The 21,478-nt window shown below is 41.6% G+C and overlaps 1 protein-coding gene across 1 annotated transcript in view; it reads left to right on the top strand.

Annotated features, from left to right (window-relative positions):
- The window catches only part of LOC148893757 (collagen alpha-1(XII) chain-like), a 53,588-nt gene that overhangs the window by 19,505 nt on the left and 12,605 nt on the right, over positions 1–21,478 (top strand). The window contains 35 exon segments of the mRNA XM_089003781.1: positions 159–308; positions 397–516; positions 610–774; positions 860–1,006; positions 1,815–1,954; positions 3,003–3,132; positions 3,871–4,016; positions 4,354–4,483; positions 4,599–4,735; positions 5,703–5,832; positions 5,929–6,068; positions 6,195–6,327; positions 6,511–6,531; positions 7,571–7,710; positions 9,561–9,690; positions 9,875–10,014; positions 10,303–10,432; positions 10,598–10,618; positions 13,055–13,197; positions 15,183–15,312; positions 15,427–15,569; positions 15,705–15,834; positions 16,820–16,939; positions 17,025–17,171; positions 17,250–17,366; positions 17,472–17,624; positions 17,710–17,784; positions 17,868–18,007; positions 18,122–18,245; positions 18,332–18,475; positions 19,337–19,501; positions 19,700–19,738; positions 19,847–19,985; positions 20,530–20,672; positions 21,051–21,160. Of these exon segments, the coding sequence (XP_088859907.1) occupies positions 159–308; positions 397–516; positions 610–774; positions 860–1,006; positions 1,815–1,954; positions 3,003–3,132; positions 3,871–4,016; positions 4,354–4,483; positions 4,599–4,735; positions 5,703–5,832; positions 5,929–6,068; positions 6,195–6,327; positions 6,511–6,531; positions 7,571–7,710; positions 9,561–9,690; positions 9,875–10,014; positions 10,303–10,432; positions 10,598–10,618; positions 13,055–13,197; positions 15,183–15,312; positions 15,427–15,569; positions 15,705–15,834; positions 16,820–16,939; positions 17,025–17,171; positions 17,250–17,366; positions 17,472–17,624; positions 17,710–17,784; positions 17,868–18,007; positions 18,122–18,245; positions 18,332–18,475; positions 19,337–19,501; positions 19,700–19,738; positions 19,847–19,985; positions 20,530–20,672; positions 21,051–21,160 (4,412 nt within the window).

The raw sequence follows: 21,478 nt of genomic DNA, 5'->3' as shown, positions 1-21,478 counted from the left end.
CAACTATTCTCTCATTTCCTTCTTTTCCTTCCATATCTTACATTAACATAATTGTTCTTCAACATTTACATTTTGACGGATCACGTTACCATGCAGAAGCAATTACATCTCCTCTGAAATGTCATCCAATGAAAACGTTGAACTCTTTGCCCTGTCAGATGTCATGTGTAAGACCAGTGCGCAGGCTGACATTGTTCTCCTTGTCGATGGATCCTGGAGTATCGGACGTCTCAACTTCAAGACAATTCGCTCTTTTATCGCTCGCATGGTTGGAGTTTTTGAGATCGGCCCCAAAAGAGTCCAAATTGGTGAGTCTGTCCAGCCGAAGAAACATTTGCCAAAAAACAATGTTAAATCTGTGACTGTTTGTCCAATGACCATTTGTGGACTATTTAGGTCTTGCCCAGTACAGTGGAGACCCAAAGACTGAATGGCATTTGGATGCTCACCAAACCAGGGAATCCCTCTTGGATGCAATCTCTAACCTTCCCTACAAGGGTGGAAACACCTTGACTGGTACTTTAGTTTATGTATTCAAGATACATTGATTTAAAAAAGAAAGAAAGAAATCAGAACAAACAAAATGTATCATATCTTACACACCTACAGGTCTGGCTTTGAACTACTTGCTCCAAAACAATTTCAAAGAAAATGTTGGCATGCGCCCCAACGCTCGCAAAATTGGTGTACTAATCACTGATGGCAAATCCCAGGATGATGTTATTATCAACTCTCAGAGACTGCGCAATGAGGGCATCGAGCTTTATGCCATTGGTAAATCTAATTTGCATACACCATGATAGCAACGATGACTGACATTGCTGTCATGATTGTGGCTCTCTTCTATGTCATAATTCAGGTGTCAAGAACGCTGATGAGAATGAGTTGAGGACCATTGCCACGGATCCGGATGATATTCACATGTACAATGTGGCCGACTTCTCCTTTTTGCTTGACATTGTGGACAGGCTAACTGACAACCTTTGTAACAGTGTCAAGGGGGCAGGTGCGTATCCATTTTCATAACCACAAAGTCCACTTTACTACAATTGCTTATTTTTCTCCATGTGGGATATGTTGTATGATGATAAGGTTTTGTTCCAGGGTGTAATTGCACGATGTGTTCCCCAGAGTTTCCCAAGGCATTCTAGGTCATAACTTACTTTTTCACAACTTTGTGAGAAAGGGGCAGGCCCTTATCCATTCCAATATGATTGTGCCCCAGTGCGCATAGCAAGCTTCATGCAGGAATGCTTGGATGAGTTTGGTATGGACCTTATGAGCCTTGACTTAAACTCCTGAAAAACAATTTTAGGGATTAAGATGAACAGAGAATGCGAGCCAGGGCCTCTCATCCAAGATCAGCGATCAATAACCTCAAATTTTTGACTGAATAAGTGGAATAACATTCCCACAGATGCATTCCAAAATCTTGTTCAGAGAGTGGAAGCTGCTGTAGTTCCATTTTTTTTCCATTCACAGATTCTTAAAACTTGTGGAATGGCCCAAAGTCCCATTACTTTTTTTCAAAATAGGCCATTTGGGTTACAATAAAGTAGAAGGGAGAAGAACGGGAGTGCATTAAACCATTAGAACTAACTGCATATAAAGCACCATTTTATTCAATCCTCCCTACCACGAATTAATGCAGGCAACTCAATCAAATTCAAGAGTTGAAAATCGGCTGTGGTCTGGGGCAGTTGCAACTTTCCAGTAAGTGACAATTTGCAGGTGGTAACACACTTCGGAAACAACTTTTTCACGCATATAATGCTGACCGTGACGGTTTTTCTTGCACTTTCCGTCTGCTGAAGGAGGTGTGCCTGATGCGCCAACTAATCTGGTAACATCTGAGGTGACTCACAGTTCTTTCCGAGCCACATGGACTGCCCCTGAGGACCCAGTGGAAAAATTCCGTGTGGAATATGTGTCTGAAACAGGAATCACACAACAGGTACCTAACTATATAACTGTTAGACCATGAAAAATGCAGCCATTATTTCCTTCACAAATCACATAAAGGTAGAGGCGAGGTATTGAGAGAAGTTTGGCCTAAAATATTCGATGTAATGAGCTACCGTTTCAAAGTCTAATGGGATATTGTGCTGAAACTACCATTTCCAACCTCCTGTTTGTATTGGCCTCCTGCTGAATGGAAATCCACTAACATTATGATGGGACGCAAGGGTAAGGAAACCTGAGCATGCAGGTCTCAGTTTGGAATATAAAACATAATGAACAATTGCGGCACTGGATACTTAAAATGTGTCCATATATAGACATGAAATGCTCATTTCTGTTCATCGATTACTCAAATCTGATCAAGTAAAACAACTGTCAATATGTACCAATCTTAAGGTATGCCTGCACAATGTAATAAGGCCCCAAATTATTGAATATGTATTTTTCAAATACATCTGATGGAAAACGAGATTATTTATTTGTGATTTCGGAATTTATCAATTGTTTTGTTTTGATTGAGTTTTTTTAGTTTGAAACGAATACTTTATGACTTTTGGATTTTAAACACCCCTGCAAAATATTAAAAAAATCATATTCGTGCATGAGTAGTTATCAGTACTAACAAAACATTATTTTGTCCATCCTCAATTTATATGCATGATGAATGCTATCATACGTGGGGTTGGTTAATGAGTGTGAAGGTTATCTTTTTGTGCTCGTACCTCGTTAGAGTGATCTAGATTACTCATTAGCAATAATGAATCGGCGTGTGTGCCAATGTGTAAAATATTGGTGTGTGCCAATGACCATACAAATTCATATGTACATATGTACAGTTTTTTATGAAACATGTTTGTACAGTTACTGTATACACCTCAGTGTTCTGACATGTTTTATTATGTTTAGAATATCTTCTTTTATATCTTTCCACCCCCACCCCCTTTCAAATTGCTGCTGTGGAGTGCAAATGTCCCAATTGTGGGACAATTAAAGGCTTTCTCATTCTGATTCTGATTCTGAAGTGTCTTTTCTGTTTTTAGGTGTTTGTGGATGGTACTCAGAACACAGTGGTGCTCCAGTTGCTCCAACCTCTGACTGAGTATCTGGTGAACGTCTACTCTGTTGTGGAAGAGGAAATCAGCGAGCCACTGACGGGCGTCGAGACCACATGTAGGTTTTTGCACTCTGGGGTTTTGCTTTACTACTCAGCATGTGGTGTTGGAATCAAGAGACTTTTGAGTCTCCAATTATGGTCAAAGGTTTTAGAGGGAATGTCAACTCTGAGAGGCGGCTCCAAATAATGTCAACATTAAAAAAAGGCTCACTTGACTTTTATTACCGTAGTTTTGGCCCTGGGTGAAACATCCACACATCCATTATCCGAACCACTTATCTTCAGAACAGTAGAATGCTCGAGACGAAAACTCTGAAGCTCAGATTTATTGCTAGAAAATGGAAATGTTTGACCCGACATTGCATCTCACCCTGCGTGACCCACGTTTGAAAAGATCGTCAGAGACTTTGAAAAGCCTGCACATGCACAGATGACAAACAGTATTTGTGTATTTTGTCACAATCATATCAGAGCTTTCAGGTGACCCAGCGTGAAAGGTAAAGAGTAATTTGTTTAGTACTTTTGTTCTATGGCCGTGTCGGTCCTCGTATGCAGTTACTGACAAGTGAAATAAGTTATTGCAAAATATACGGCCGCAACATGACAATAATAAATCTTCATTGAATGTGACCACTGACTGTAAATAATTGCTGTGGTATAAGTCACAGTTTGACTTTTTTTCTTCAAGTAGTTAATTGAAGATGTATCTGCCCTCTGTAGAAAATTACAAACTAGATTTACTGCTTACAAAAAAAACACTGTCCATGACAAATTTTCATTCTCTAACTCTGTAGTGCCCCTACCTGGTGTGAGAAGAATGGACATCTTTGATGAGCAGATGACCACAATGAGAGTGAGATGGGAGCCAGTGCCAAGTGCTACTGGGTACATGTTGCTTTACAATGCCATTAATGCCACAGAGCCTACAGTCGAGCAAGAGGTAAGTGCCTGTCAGCTGTTGATTTCACTATTCCAAACATACAATCTCATTCTTGTATAAACAGCAAAGTACACAAAAATATTGTACTAACACATGAGAGCAGTCGTTCACCAAAAATAGTAAGTCATATTTTTACACAATGACCAGTATTGCCTCCAAGAAAAAGGCAAAAGAGTAACAGAAATGTAGACATGTATTATTATTATTATTATTACAAAAGAGTGGATGGAATTGTGTACGATCTCACTCATTCTGAGAGGTACTCAAAACACTGAAAGAAAGTGTATCCCATAGTTGTCTAACTTGTGTCATTTATTTATTTATTTTTTTGCCGCAGATGAGAGTGGGGAGTGATACAACCAATGTCCAGCTGGTGAAATTATTTCCCAACACAGCCTACTCGGTGTCCCTCTTAGCCCTCCACGGGGATGCAGCCAGTCAACCACTGACACAACAGGGAGTCACCTGTATGTACAAATTGACTTCAAATTATATTTCTCACCATGCACAATACAGAAAATGACCATTGCAGCCGAGATGTATGCCCGACTGTCATATATTTGTGATTGTTCACTTGTTCAGCCCCTCTACCACCTGTGGGTGAACTCAGAGTCCAGGATATTACTCATAGTACTATGAGACTATTTTGGGATGCTGCTCCCGGTCCTGTCCGCAAGTACCTCATCACCTACAAGCCTGAGGGCGGAGAAGCAAAGGAGGTGAGTTTGGTTTCATCTTTCATTACCACTGAAATCTTGCTGACTGACGTCTTAGTAAGCATCCAGCTATATGAATTTTCAAAATGTACGAGTCTGAAGGAAAGGTTAAGAGGATGGCTTTACAACAGTCAAATGGGGATTATGGTGCTGTTGAGTCGATAGACTACATGGTTGCTTTTCCCCTCTGGGAGAATTCTTTCTTTGGAAACATATGTGGAAGTGTCTGTCACATTGGATTATGAAAAATGTAATGAGTAGAGGAAAAAAAGTGTTCTGACCCGAAAATAAAAAAAAGGTTGGCTTTATGGGTCATGGGATTCTTCCCCACTCAGTGACAGCATGCCATTCGAGACAGACATATAAGAATGTCATTTTGTCTGATCGGGCTACTAAATAAAAAAAGGCTCTTAAACTGGAACATCGATGAGAAGGTTTCTTCAGCCGTCATCTATACTTTTTTGAAGGTGTCGGACGTTTCGCCTCCTATCCAAGAGGCTTCGTCAGCGAACTAAAGGCTTACTGGTCGTATCGGCCCTATTTATATATCCCTAATGTCCAGACATTACACAGGGAGGGGGGCAAACAGGCCAGTCGTTAGTCAGGAATGTCGAAACAATCAGTGGGGCCACAGGGAGTGGTCCTCTGCTTCCCCCAACCTGAGAGTAGGGACCTATCATAGCTTTGTCCGGTGCCGCCATGTCTGGACATTAGGGATATATAAATAGGGCTGACACGACCAGTAAGACTTTAGTTCGCTGACAAAGCCTCTTGGATAGGAGGCGAAACGTCCGACACCTTCAAAAAAATACAGATGACGGCTGAAGAAACCTTCTCATCGATGGACCACTCCTGTACGACTGAGAGCTTACACAGACGTCTTAAACTGGAACCTTCTGCAAGATTTTGAAAAAAAAAATGAAGTTAATTTACAAATTTGGAATAATTTTGTGCAATGTAATATTTATAGCTGGAAGTCGGGGGATCAAGGACCAGTGCACCACTCGAAAACCTGATCTCACAGACTGAATATACACTGGCTGTTACTCCAATCTATGATGTGGGTCCTGGCCAGACAATGTTGGGTGAAGGAGTCACAGGTAAGAATCAATACACAACAAATCCACAATGATGAGTACTGTATAGTTATTGTTGTTAAAAAAAGTCACCCTAACTTCCAATCTGCCCTCTTGCAGATGTGGTTCCAGCCCCAAAGAATCTTCAATTCTCAGAGGTTACTCAGACCAGCTTCAGGGCCACCTGGGAGCACGGGGCTCCTGATGTGGCTCTCTATCGCATTGGCTGGTCCAAGAGGGGAGACAACAATTTCCAATATGTACGTCTGTAAACGTCTCTTCAAAGCAACTGTGGACATGTATTTCATTGCTTTTCTTATTTTTTTCCAACCCCCCTGGATTACTTTGAAAAGAATTGTCTCCCATGCTCTGTTTTTCTTCATTAGGCCATTCTGAACAATGATGAGACAACCCACGTTCTTGAAAACCTGGACCCGGATACTCCCTACGATGTGTCAGTCACTGCCATCTACCCAGACGAGTCTGAGAGTGAAGACCTCCTTGGCACGGAAAGGACATGTAAGATGACTGAAATGATTACAAATTATTTTTAATGTGCATTTAATGTTTTGGCCTGTCGAATGGCAGTACAGTATGTCCGTGTGGAAACTTGGTGTAAGTTTACTGTCAATGGTGAATATTTTGCATGTTATGTTCAGTAAAGAGTGCGCCCATTATACCTTTTTATGTTTGCCTCTGTAGTGCCCAGGAGAAGTGGTCCGTGTAAGTAAACGTGTCCAAAAGGAAAATTACGATTTCCCTTTTAGAGATGAAAGCATGATTCATTGTTTTGATCAATGAGCACTGTTGTTCATTGGTCAAACATCATCATTATAATTATCATCATCATCGTCATCACCCTCATCCTCATCCTCATTTTAATCATCATCACGTTTATCATTATCAAACGAGGATGACTGACACAGCTAGTTTCTTCAAGTGCTATTACGCTCCCATCTGGGTTTCTGTGCTTATATCCCTGCTGCTTTTCTCAATGCTCTTTTTTCGAATTATTTCACATCAGTCATGTCAAATGGCTGAAATCAGAGTTTCGGTGTGCATGTTGTAATGACAGAATTGTCAAATCCTTGTTGTTGAAGCCTGTTCCACCATTCAATCATCATTCATTCTATCTTCATCCATCCATCCATCCATCCATCCATCCATCCATCCATCCATCCACCTCACTCACTGGTCCATCAATGCATCCCAACTTCCATCCCAGCTTCAGAAAAGATACCATCCTCTGGATGAGTATTTTTTTTCTCCTTTAAAGCAGCAATCCTTGATATTCAAACCTTAAGAAGCATGCACATTCCACTACGTATGTCTTGCTTTGGATTGGATTAGATTGGATGTATGTTTATTCGTGTCGCAATGGAGTAATTTACATTTCACAGCAGCAAAGTTATGAAAGGAAGAGGAAAGGAAAGAAAGAAGTAGACAAACTAAATACAGGAGCTGCTGGAAAGGCGGCCACTCTCGCAGCGTCATCTTGAAGTCAAAAGAACACAAAAAAACTAAAAACTTTAAAAACCTTTTTAAAAACTAAAAAAAAGCTTTGACCACAAATACACGTGTCATTGAAGTATAAACATGGCCAAGTCATTGAAGTATAAACATTCAAGGCAATGGCCAGAATATCAAGGACAGCGTCTTTAAAAGAATTTTTGAAAGAAATGATGCAGCAACTGCTATTGCCTTGTAGGATAAACCCACTATACTGTCAAGGTTGTAATTATCATCTATGTATTTTCCTCAGCACCTCTTGCGCCTCCTACCAACCTGGTTGTATTCAATGAAACAACCACAACCCTGAACGCCCGGTGGAATCCAGCTCCAGGCCGTGTTCAGAACTACAGGGTCACCTATGTTCCCACTTCCGGGGGTAGGACTCAGACTGTAAGTCAAAAACTAAGCACCGGTAATGAAGGATATTTGCTCTGACCCGTTATTGTACCCATGAACAGAAGCAAAAATCAGTCCACATGTTTAAGATCACTGAAGATTACCTCTTAGTGGCTCTAGAAGTGGAGTGCCAATAGATGAGGGGGAATGTTATTATTTGGATTGGAAACATGCCGTTTGTCACGGTGCCGAAGAATGAAACACAAACAAAAAGCATTGCTGGATTTTATGTATTTGTTCCGGCATGGACCACATCACATGTATGCATTACGCTTTTGGCTGTATGCATACATTGTAATTTGGTCGGAAGTCGGCCAACACAAGTTAGTGAAATTGGCTTTCTCGAATTTTAACTTAATCAGATTTGTTCCTCCAAAACAGCAGCATCAGTTCGGCATGAATGTTTTTTCACTGTAAGTCAAATCTTCTAAGATCTTATTTGTAAAGGTCAACAATGGTTTGATGGAACTCTTCTCTTGTGTTTTCTTTTATTTCTTTTTGACTTTACATTGGGGACTGTGACCTGCTGGTCACGGGCAGTCTTCCTGAAAGTCTAAGTGGTTGGACGTTTAATTTTGGTTTCATTTGGTTGACATTGTTTTCTCAATTCAGAAGTATAAGGAATTCTAAATTGCACACATTCATGCATGCAGCAGACAGAAAAAGTTGCAATCTCTTTTGTCACTTGGCCTACAAGAGATGTTTTTTTTGTCACTAACTACGCAGTACAGTATAATTCTCCTCTTCTTTTACTTTCGGCTTTTCCCTTGCGGGGTCGCCACAGCGAATCAATGTCCTCCATCTATCCCGGTTTTGTGCATCCTCTTCTCTCACACCAGCTACCTTCATGTCCTCTTTGACAACATCCATAAACCTCCTCTTCGGTCTTCCTCTCGGTCTCCTGCCAGGCAGTTCAAGGCTCAGCATCCTTCTCCCGATATAGTCACTCTCTCTCCTCTGAACATGTCCAAACCATCTCAGTCTGGCCTCTCTGACTTTCTCTCCAAAGCCTTTAATATGATTTGTCCCTCTAATGTACTCATTCCTGATCCTATCCAACCTGGTCACTCCCAAAGAAAACCTCAACATCTTCATCTCTGCTACCTGCAGCTCTTTTTCCTGTCTTTTCTTCAGTGGCACTGTCTCCAGTCTCCAGTCCGAACATCAGTACTGTACAGTATAATTATTATTTGTGCTTGTGTTTTGAGTGCCACACCATTGTTCCCACTATGTTTATTACATGACCTTTCTACTTTACTACCACAAAGATATCATTAGAATAATTCCTTGGACTGTGGAAGAAAATACATTTCCCTTCTTGTAATATGTTGCTCTGTCAGAGTCTCTCTACACCCACAGTTACTTAGAATTGCAGCCGAGATGGACTGTGTTCCAGATGAAATGTGGTTACTGTCGAAGTGGCTGCATCAAATGATGTTGAAAGATGGATGAAAAACTGGAAATGAAAGCTTGGTCAATTTGGTGAAAGATACTGGAGCATCTGCAATATTGTGACAGAAATGTCAGATATTTTTGGAAAAACTTTTTCATATCAGGACGATACAAATTGTGTTCTTTTCCCTTCTGCTGGAGAAAGACTCCACTAGTTTGTTGAGCTTAATACTGTATTTAAAATTTCCGTATGACATATGAATTATGCCGTATATCTGGTACATGAATAATCTTGAAAGCACATCGATCACACAGACTTACATTTTGCCTGTCAACATTTGACACTATCTTATTTATTAACTTTTTATCAACTATTTATTAATTATCTTATTTAAATGTTCTGATTCAAATGTAAACCAAGGGGCCTGAAATGTTGATTATTCCCCAAATAGGTCCAAGTTGGAGGGAAGAAGACCAATCTTTTCATGCCCAAGCTAACCCCCGACACTGAATATTCTATCAATGTGGTGGCTGTTTACCCCCGAGGAGTCAGCAAAGAACTGATTGGACTTGGAAGGACCAGTAAGATATTTTTACTTTTGGATGCTTCTGAATAACAGGTATCAACAGGAGTATATTTAATATTTTTCTTTTTGTGGTAGACAGGCATGTGTGTGTTGTGGAACAAAAATATTTCAATTGGGATGAGAACCAGGACGAATGGGATGTGTTTACTTTGGTATTGAGTTGCTGTCTTTGATCTCAGAGCCTTTGGGTGGTGTCAGGAACCTGCGGGTCACTGACCCCACTACCAGCTCCTTGAATGTCCTGTGGGAACCTGCTGAGGGCAACGTGCGACAGTATAGAATCTTCTACAAACCTGCAGCTGGAGGTCGGGAAGACATGGTAAGCAAGGGTTTGCCAGCAAATCATCTTTGTGACTCATAACAAAGTTTTTAAGAGGTCTGCCAGCTTTGTGGAGAATTCTTCGTTTGCAGAATAGTTTGTAAATACGTAGTTAGAAAATTGATTGATGGGTTTTCATCAAGGTTGGATTTTAATAGAAGAACATTCTTGGAATTGAACCTTTTATCCGGGTCCTCCTTTTTTTCCCATACCCGCTTTATACTTTTATGAGACTCATTCCACTTGGTAGATCTTCCCCTAAAGTGTCTTTTGTTGTCACTCCTTCAGGTTCAAGTATCAGGCAACACATACAACACAGTGCTGAATGGCCTCGACTCCGATACCATCTACACTGTGACTGTGGTTCCTGTTTACTCTGCTGGAGATGGACAGCGCATGTCAGAGAATGGCAAAACACGTAAGTCCAACACGTGTCAAATTAAATAAGTAGTTTATGTGTATAGATTTTTTTTCCCATTTACGGGACAGTTTATATTTGTGGAATCAATCATAGCTGAATATTCTGAGTATAATGCTGAATGAAGGCTGCACCCATTATACCTTTCTATTTTTGCCTCTATAGTGTCCGGGAGTGGTGGTTCGTGTAAGTAAATATGTCAAAGGGAAAGTTTTTTTTTTTTCTTTTTAAGTTAAAGCATGCATTATTTATGTGGCCAATTTGCATCATTGTTCATTGGTCAATCATCATCATCATCATCATCATCATCATTGTCATCATTTTCATCATTATCATCACCTGAGGCACTTAGCCCATGCTTGACTTTCATTCTCATGGGACCTTCTGTCGCTGACACAGCGGGTTACCTGAAGTGCGATCCAGCTTCCATCTCTGTCTGCGTGCTTTGATACTCCTCTGCTGATTACAACGCTCTTCTTAAGAATCATCTAACTACTGTAGTCATGATAAATGGCTGTTGATAGAATTTAAGTGTGCATGCCATACCACCCACGGTCGTTTTTGAAATCCGTCCCATCATTTTTCATTTATACATCATTTCATCATTTCATCTTTTCATTCATCCAAACATTTCACCCATCCTTCATTTATTGAGACTGACTCGCATGCACATTCAAATGTGTGTATTATTTTGTTGACAAATGCATTTGTCGGAAAATGATTGAATGATTGTAAACGGTTAGAGTGAATGGAATTTGAAGTACTGGATCTCTAAAGTCTTTTTTTTCACCGATCTTTATCTTGCACAATAACTGACCATACTGATATGGATGTAATAGCCATTTATAAATAGGTCTCCTCCGTGATCTAATGATCTTTCCACCAATCTCTGTGTTCAATTAATGCATATGAGGTAGTGACAGAGTGACGAAGAGCACAAAGAGTGAACTTAGTGAATAATTTTGTCCACAGTCCCTTCTCGGGCAGCTGCATATAAATAATTTTCCCAATATTGCTCAAAAAAATGAAACAAACTGATTTCATACCATGAACGTGTCAGTAGATCAATCATAAAACATGAGCAGCAGAGTGAGCAAAATCTGGAGGTGGGCTACGGATTGCTTCAAAGTGCCAACTTTCATCCTTTAATGAGTCAGCATTATGTGAAGTGATTGTGTAGAAAGGATTTCATCAGCTGGCAGCTTCTCTACTTTCTTTGATGTAATATCCATTTATAGGTTGGAATGAAGGGCGGTGGTCACGATAATGGTGGGCCAGGGGTGTCAGGGGAGGAGACGCATTGACTAATTGCCCTCCTTCAGGGAAAAGGAAACAAGAGGAGGGGGGCGTGTCTTAGATGAATAGAGAGCTTTATATTCTTCCTGGCCTTTGACTCACTGGGATGAGGTCACAAACTGCCTGTGATCGTTTCAATTTTTTTTAAATAGTTTGCAATATTTCCTGGTTTTCTTAACCTCACCCTTTTCTATGCAACTAATCCAACCCTGTGACTGCAAAAAACGTGACTTTTTACACTTATGTTGTCTTTTCGGCTATCACATTGTCAATTACAATGCTTAAAATCCGTTCCATTCAACTTCAGGGTCTTCTCGAACCATTCACGAACTATTTACTGTGCTTTAAATATTCTAAGGAGCTACAAGCAACCAGCCTCAGCCTGTGTAAGCACGGAAGTACTCTGTGTTTAACCTGCTTTGCCCCCCCCCACCCCCCTGCGTTTATGAGGTTATAATGGAGGAGTGGCACAAAAGCGCTCAACATGTGCTTTGATTTTTGAATGCGTGCATCTGCTCATATACCTCATGTATCCATTTCATTCACATTTAAGCTGCTGACAGGCAGTTTCCTGTTGATAGCAGCATTGTTGGAATGAAAGCATAAAGATAAACACAAGTGAATTGGTCCTCTTTTCCATTGGGATGTATTGATGTTTTTTCATTGGAAAAACCAACATGTACAATTTTCAGTTCCAGGAGCATTGATAACTGCTCTTTGTTCAAAGAGATTCAAAATCATGGCATCCCAACACATGACCAAAAATGACACATTGTCTCATATGCTTTACGTTGGGACACTGCAGTCACCAAAACCATCACAATCCATTTAGCAATACGTTTTCATTCGGTTTGAATTGTGTATCGAAAGCAGGGATTTTCAAAACTTTTTCCCCCATCCAGCTTCAACAGCATATGGAAAAAGGAAGTTCCATTCACAAGGGAGATGTCAAGCCCAAATGATGAGTGAATCCAGAAATGTTTTTCAAAACATTTGTTGGTCGAAATTAATGTTTGCATGCAAACAGAAGTACACGTGTTTCCAAAAAGCAAGATTTGTGGGCTTTTGGGGACATATGGATATTATTGTGGTCGGTCTAACTAAAATCCGTTCTGTCTCATCCCCTCTCCATCTGTCTGTGCCAACACTCACTCATATACCCTTTAACCTTGCTTTGTTACCGTCTCCTCTTCACTCTGTCCAACGGTCAACCCATAACACCTTACCTCCTACCTTTTCTTGACCCTCACCTATGACTTGTTGACCTTGATGCCTCTCTATCCTAAACCACCTTCCTACCACCCACCACCACTCTTGGCTCTGCAGTGGAGCGTCGACCTGTTAGGAACATCCAGGTTTTTAACCCCACGACCAACAGCCTGAACGTACGCTGGGAGCACGCCACAGGCCCAGTTCTGCAGTACCGGGTGGTCTACGCTCCTGTTACTGGTGCCAGGCCTGCTGAGTCGGTAAGTTTCCGACCAACAAGTGGGCACAAATGTATAAAATGTATTTTTACAGCTCAACATCCCGCTTTTGACTTGAATTTAAAATTTACCGCAAAGAATTTAACAGCCTCATAATGGCGATTTAAAGCTAAACATTAGTCTGTCTTTATACCCGTCCATTAGCATGAACTGTAAAACAAGACTGGGTTTATTAAAGGAGACGTTCTTTAAGTCACTTACCACTGCCTGAGACCGCTAGGGGTGTTTCCCATCTTAACACGGAAATAATTTTTAGAAATATGCAAAGAACTTTGGAAGTTGTACTTGATGTGACATCATTGGCTCTCCCTCCTGTCTGCATCCAATGTGGTATGACACCACACCACACCACACCACACCACACCACACCACACCACACCACACCACTTTAGGTCATTTCATGTGCATAACTGGCTTATGATTGGCAGCTTTGCCTGTTACTGTGCTCTCTATGCTTTTGGAGTAAGTCTCTTGCGACTCAGTTCTCACACAAACTGTTCATTTTGTGTGTGAAAAATGTGGCCTTCGCAGCCATCAGGTACACTCCTCAACTTGAAAGGAATGTTTGGCTCTTACTTTCTCTCAGTGCTGACAGCAATGGGGCTGATGTGTCAAAAGGAGGCATCGTGGAGAATGTACAACACACATGTGTGTCAAGAGTTAGGGTAAAGTTGTTTGTGGGAGTAGTTGGCAGGAGGATGTCACACCATGTCTTGTCGATTCACTTCATGTTTGCTTATTCGGGGTGTTGGTGAATCAGGGGGATCCAAATCCAGGCAGTGGGAATTCACAAGCAGCAATTGAAGGCAAACATTTCCAATGTGTGTTTTTTTTTAACAAATGAGGAGGTGGTGATGCAGGAAAAATAATAACTACCTTGACAACTTACAAAGCTGAGGATGGCAATTATTTAAATGAGTGAAATATGGATAAATGTGTTCCTTAACCTTGGACAGAAACTTGAATCGTAGCAGAAAAAGGATAACTGTTGGAATATAGGAATCTAAACTCTAGCGCATGGGTCGGGAACCTTTTTGACTAAGAGAGCCATAAAAGTAAAATATTTAGAAATGTTTTTCAGCGAGAGCCACACGCACGCGCGCGCGCACATACAAACGCTCGCGTGCTCGCGCGCACATACAAACGCTCGCGTCGCGCACACACGCACGTGCACGCGCGGGCACTTTTCAACAAAATATCAGAATGTATTATTTAAAATAACTTTGTGATAGTACTCACCGTTAATATGGATGGTTTTCCGTTCCTCGTGTTTGGTAAAAATCCAGGAAAACGATCGGAATGAAATTCAATTTGCCGGTCCAGAGACGAAGTTACTGCTAGCTAGCCTGCACACGGCTCATAAGCTTCCACACTTGCTATGTGCAATCTACTTCTCGCAGAAGTATGTTGATGCTAACGTTAACATCGGGCTTGTTAAAATGTCACTGACATTCGACCGACTGTTTCATCGATGGTATTGTTTCATTGCAAATTAGAATCAGAACATTTTCTCTCCTCTAATGCTCCGGTGCCTTCACGCTGAAGTGCACAATTTGGGCTCATTTAAAGGGGCGTTTACCTATTTCAACATGACGGCCACTATCATCCAATCAACATGGCGCTTTCCGCCAACTGCAGCCCCAAGGGGAAATGAACGGCGAAAAAAACGACAATATGTATTATAATATGTAATATTTATCGGCGAGCCATAAGCAATCATCAAAAGAGCCATATATGGCTCGTGAGCCATAGGTTCCCGACCCCCGCTCTAGCGGCACTTTAAACCATATTTTAATGTTTATCACTGACATTTTTTTCATTAATATTGTCACAAGCTAAAAAAAGGTCACAATTAAATATCTTGGAAGGGGTTACAAATAAAAGAGCCAAAGATACCACTAGATGTACTTAATTCACTCGCACTACATTCTTACAATATAACATCCACGTGTTGTGTTTGCATGCAGATTATGGTTCCAGGGACCTCCACCACAGCATTCCTGCCTGATCTGATTCCAGACACTCATTACAATGTTGCAGTCATCGCCGTGTACAGTGATGGTGAAGGAGCCACCATCAGTGACAATGGCAAAACACGTACGAAACCGATGGCTTGATTACAAAAACATTGTGAAGAGTATTTTATGTGCGATGTCCGTATTTCAGTAACAAGAGCTTAGTAATACGTTCATGTCATGTTTCACAACGTAGGTCCACGAGGCGGTCCCAGGAACATGCGTGTGTACGACCCTACTACCTCCTCTCTCTCCGTGAGCTGGGAACATGCCGACGGCCCAGTCACGCAATACCGCATCACCTATGCCCCAACCACTGGAGACCCCATTGAGGAATATGTAAGCATTTCAATTGAGCATTTCAAAAGTCACTAAATTCGCTAATTGAAACATCCTTTGTCTATGTGTTGCATTGATTACTCTCATGGTTGATTGTTTCAGTTAACCTTAAGGTTTCTGTCACATGACTTGCAGACTACAGTCCAAGGGAACAGAAACAATGTCATTCTGCGAAATCTGGATTCCGACACCCCTTATCACATCAAAGTGACTGCCATTTACGCCGAAGGACCGGGAGGAGAGCTGGAAGGAGATGGTCGCACAGGTACATGACTAATCAATCCATAAATCCCTGAGAGGCTCCATTTAGTTGACGGAGAGAGCTTGAGAACTTCATTAAACAACGATGAGAAGGTTTCTCAGCCGTCATCTGTACTTCTTTGAAGGTGTCAGATGTTTCGCTCATCATCTGAGAAGCTTCGCCAGCGAATGAGTTGTTTTTTGCTGGTAGCTCTGGCCCTATATATATATATCTATATCTATATATATATATATATATATATATATATATATATATATATATATATATATATATATATATATATATATATATATATATATATATATATATATATATATATATATATATATATATATATATATATATATATCTAGAAAAGGATCTATCAAAGAAGAGGTCTGGCACTGCCAGCTATGGACAGTAGCAATACATATATAGGGCTAGAGCTACCAGCAAAAAAATAGTTCTCTGATGAAGCTTCTAGGATGAGGAGCGAAACGTCAGACACCTTCAAAGAAGTACCGGTGACGGCTGAAGGAACTTTCTCATCGATGGACCACTCCAGTACGACTGAGAGCTTACACAGACCATTAAACAACATTGACTGGATTCGGCACAAATGTTTTAAATTCACTGTGGTATTCAAGTTGTTTAACAGAAGTCAAACTTTAGTCAGAAATGTAGTCAGATTTTGAATTGGTGTCACACTGGCCACAAGAACCACCAGCTCTTGCCAGATGATTACAAAAGGGCTCTGCTCCAGAGAGACCTGCTTGTTCTAGTATTTCTGGCTACAATTATACCTAATTCGACCCTGGACAAAACAAAATGCTGAATCAGCACCTTCCTTAGGTTGCTTCATGTAGTTTACCAAATGGCCCACTATTCAAAATAAATACTCAGTGTTACATTAGCTTTGATGGAACAGAATCACATGGATTTTTATCTCCACAAAGTTGCTGTTCCAAACAAAGCTTGTAAGGATTGTTATGCCTGGTCTTTCCTGCAGCGGCTATGCTTGGACCAAGGAACCTTCAAGTTTCCGATGAATGGTACACCCGCTTCAAGGTCTCCTGGGACCCGGTTCCATCTAGGGTTACTGGATACAAGCTTATCTACCAGCCTGAGGGTATGATTATGCCCTTCTTGAGGTCAGCACTTTGGTTCGCATCCACATATTTTTCACATTGTGCCCTATTTGTGGTTCTTGCCAGGATCCGATCAGTCTGCAGAGGTGTTTGTCGGCGATGTCACTTCCCACCAACTGAATAACCTGAAACCTGGAACCACCTATGACCTGAAAGTATTGGCACAGTACAGCACAGGCACCAGTGGACCTCTGATTGGCCAGGGCACCACATGTAAGTTGTTAACTGAGGTCCAGCTACTCCACATTGTATTGGCAATTCCAATCAAATATGGTTTGGGTCTTTTTTTAGTGTACCTGAATGTGACAGACTTGATAACCTATAATGTGGGCTTTGACGCCCTCTGCATCCGCTGGACGCAGCACAGAGCTGCAACGTCTTACAGACTTAAAGTCCAACCTGTCAATCGTGAGTGTATCAGCAATTTTTTTTTCAAGAACCTCGGTTGAAATATTATTTCTCTGATCAATTCTATGTCATTTCCCTTTTCCTCCCCCATTTCCCCCCCTTTAGCCTCTCAGCGTGGAGCTCAAGAGATCACAGTCAAAAGCACAGAGAATAGTCATTGCTTTGACGGCTTGACACCTGACACCGTGTACACTGCCACCGTGTACACCCAGACCCCCAACATGGAAGGGCCTGGGATCAGTGTAAAGGACCGAACACGTAAGAAGGCGTCCATGTATGCTCTTAAATTTTTATGAGAATTGCATTCATGTTTTTTTATGTACTTTGTTTCTGTGGCATGAAGTGCTTAAACCCACCGAAGCACCGACCGAGCCACCCCCTCCTCCTCCACCGGCAACAGTACCCGCGGCATTGGATGGTGAGGAGAGCTTTCCCTTGTGAAATAAAGATACTAATCCACTGGGCTGGTGGTGATTAATCATCAATGTACTTGAATTACAGTTTGCAGAGGTGCCAAGGCCGATCTGGTCTTCCTCATCGATGGCTCTTGGAGTATCGGGGATGACAGTTTCCACAAGGTCATCCAGTTTGTCATAAGCATGACTGGTGCCTTTGATGTCATCAGCCCGAGTGGAATGCAGGTTGGAAGGAATTCTCTGACGTCGTTTCAGTCATCAATCTGTTGGGATGATTCAGAATGCAAAAAATTGGATTCCCTGTGTCTCTCTCATCATATTTGACCCCGCTTTGAACAGGTTGGATTTGTGCAGTACAGCGATGATGCTCAGACGGAGTTCAAGCTCAACACATACCATGACAAGGGCGTTGTTGTTTCAGCTCTGAAGAACGTTCGCTACAGAGGAGGAAACACCAAGACAGGTATTAATTTTACAAGTGCAAGTGGGCATCTGCAAAGGGAATTCATGACGTTTGATCGTGGTCTTCATTCTTGCTCTTTCATCCAGGCATTGCGTTGAAGCATGTTTACGACAAGGTTTTCACCTATGACAGTGGAATGAGGAGGAACGTTCCGAAGGTTCTAGTGGTAGTCACTGATGGACGCTCCCAGGATGAGGTGAAAAAGAACGCTCTACAGCTGCAGCAAGCTGGTAAGCTCTAAGTGTATTTTCATCTGTGTCAGGTTAGTGACTGTTTTCAGATTTGAAGGTCTTTACCTCAGTCTGTGACACGGCATGAGAAACCCATTCATCATATTTCTGTTTTGGTTAGCGCTAGTTTGTTTATAGGATTATGCATTGACTGAAAGTTTGGCATAAAGCGACTGTGCTCTGAGCGAGAAAAAATGGCTCACGGAATTTCATATATTGTTTTATTGTTTCGTTACAGTCTACCACAGCAATGCACCTTCCCCCTACGTTTAGTATCAGAATCAGAATAAGAAAACCTTTATTTGTCCCACAATGGGGAAATTTGCAACCAGTTCAGTTCTGTGTTGAGGCTTTAACCTCTTGGATGATAGACAAACAAAAAAATAAACTAATAAATAAATAAATAAATAAATAAATAAATAAATAAATACGGGCGGCCCGGTAGTCGAGTGGTTAGCATACCGGCTTCACAATGCAGAGGTCGCCGGTTCGCGTCCCGGTCCAGCTTCCCTGTGTGGAGTTTGCATGTTCTCCCCGGACCCGCGTGGGTTTTCTCCGGGTCCTCCGGTTTCCTCCCACACTCCAAAAACATGCATGGCAGTTAGATTGACCACTCCAAATTGTCCCTAGGTGTGAGTGTGAGAGTGACTGTTGCATGTCTTTGTGTGCCCTGCGATTGGCTGGCAACCAATTCAGGGTGTCCCCCGCCTCGTGCCCGAAGACAGCTGAGATAGGCTCCAGCAACCCCCGCGACCCTAATGAGGAATAAGTGGTACGGAAAATGAGATGAGATGAGATAAATAAATACATATCTTGTGTAAGTTTTAACATTTGTTTTATTTTGTGCGGTTACCTCCACAGGCTACAGTGTATTTGTGGTTGGCGTGGCCGACGTGGACATGGTCGAGCTGAGAAACATTGGCAGCAAGCCCAGTGAAAGACACGTGTTTGTGGTTGATGACTACGATGCCTTTGCCAAGATCCAGGACAATCTGATCACCTTCATTTGTGAAACAGCTACATCCAGTAAGACACAGAGGATATTGTCCCCTTTAAATGTTTTATGTACCCGATTCAAGGGGTACACACGACTTTTGTAATATACAAAATGATTAGAGCGCTTGCAGAGGTTGCAAGACAAGCATCCAATAAGGCATATTTCTACTGAGCCTTTAACGTTATGTAATTTTCCAATATTTTTTCACATTCTGTTTTACGTTTTAGCTTGCCCCCTGATCTACATGGATGGATACACCACACCCGGTATGCATCACACGGGCACATGCTGACCGATCCTGACACAACTCGCAAGATGGCAAACGTGGTATTGTCCTTGTGATGGCTTTCACTATGCTTTTCATCCATTTTCAGGATTCAGGATGCTTGAGGCTTTCAACATCACAGATCGCACGTTCGCCGGCATGAATGGTGTGTCCATGGAACCGGGCTCCTTCAACAGCTACATCGCCTACAGGCTACATAAGGATGCCTTCTTAAACCAGCCCACCAGGTAAGAACTGGTGCAAAATCTAGTATGTATTTCAAATCAGCAGAAGGGCTTCTTTTTCAAGTCCAGTTAATGTCTATCACCCCCAGTAATTATTGATAATGATCTTTCTTTCATAACTTAGCTGCTGTGAAATGTAAATTTCTCCACTGCGAGACTAATAAAGGCAAATCCAATCCAATCCAATCCAATCCAATCCAATCCAATCCAATCCAATCCAATCCAATCCTCAATTTCCACTTGGGTCAAACGGATGGTACACAAGGTGGGGTTAAAACCTTTGTCTTTGAATGCATCGCCAAGCGGTGTGTGGCAGCTACAGGACTTCTCAAGTATAGTGTATTTCTTTTGCATGTGTGGAATGGAAACAGTTCCCATTGTAGTCAGGAAGCGCTGATGGAAAATTCTTTCAACATGCATTTTTGCTCACCCAGAGGGGTAACTGGTAATCATTTACCTTTTAAAGGCTTTGACAACATTTGCTTAATTGCATGACTGTCTCCGCTTTTGTTTAATAACCATTCATTTCATCAACACCCACCAACAGGGAGATTCATGCAGACGGTCTTCCTCCATCCTACACCATCGTCCTTCTCTTCCGACTCCTACCCGATACACCTTCCGATCCTTTTGACATCTGGCAGATTGCAGACAAGAACAATAATCCGGAGGTCGGGCTCACCATTAACCGTAAGGCTCCTCTTGTCATTTGATCTTTTGCCTGAGAAGAAAGATTCTGGAGCAAATTAAACATTTACATAGTCCAATAACCATGGATGGTCATGGAAAACAGTAACAAGAAGTGCATCGAACTGTCTGCAGTCCTGTACTGTAATTTAGGGTTGACATAACTCTAAAATCTGCATTTATTTTTCACTAAGTATCTTTTGCCATTGTACATTTGCACATGTGGTAAGTGCATGCAAATGATTAGGAGCATGGACTAAATCCCCCGTAACCTTCCTGTTATCCCCCTCATCCGTCGACCTCCATATGTTACCTAGAGTGGAGTCTGTGCTTTGCGTGCCTCTTCATCATCACGTTCATCAAAGCCTCCTCTCTTTCCAGCTTCAAGCAAAACAATCACGTTCTACAACAAGGACACCCGAGGAGAGATCCAGAGAGCCACATTTAATGAGGAACAAGTGAAGCGTGTTTTCCATGGCAGTTTCCACAAGGTAAACACACAGTCCCATCTTTGAAGCAGAGGGTTGTATTTTAGCATTCAATGAATGATCATTGGAGTTAATACATTTGAAAATAAATTATTCACCATCAGCAATCCAATAAACACATGACGGACGAGGGACTATTGTGCATGTCGTTGAGTGATTTCCAAACCAATGAGTCAGGAGGCCGGATTGCTTTGCATTCGATTTGATTTGGAATAAACAGTGAATTAGACACGGTGCATGTTGGGCACTAAGTAAACACAACTTTACACTCTAGACGTTTAAGCTGCCACAATGTGATCATCCTCTACGGCGTCATACCTG

Source organism: Hippocampus bargibanti, linkage group LG09, assembly GCF_051943395.1.
Source record: "Hippocampus bargibanti isolate YZ-2025 linkage group LG09, ASM5194339v1, whole genome shotgun sequence".
Lineage (NCBI taxonomy): Eukaryota > Metazoa > Chordata > Actinopteri > Syngnathiformes > Syngnathidae > Hippocampus > Hippocampus bargibanti.
The sequence above is the reverse complement of the archived record's forward strand: the minus strand, read 5'-3'. Positions and strand labels throughout refer to the sequence as shown.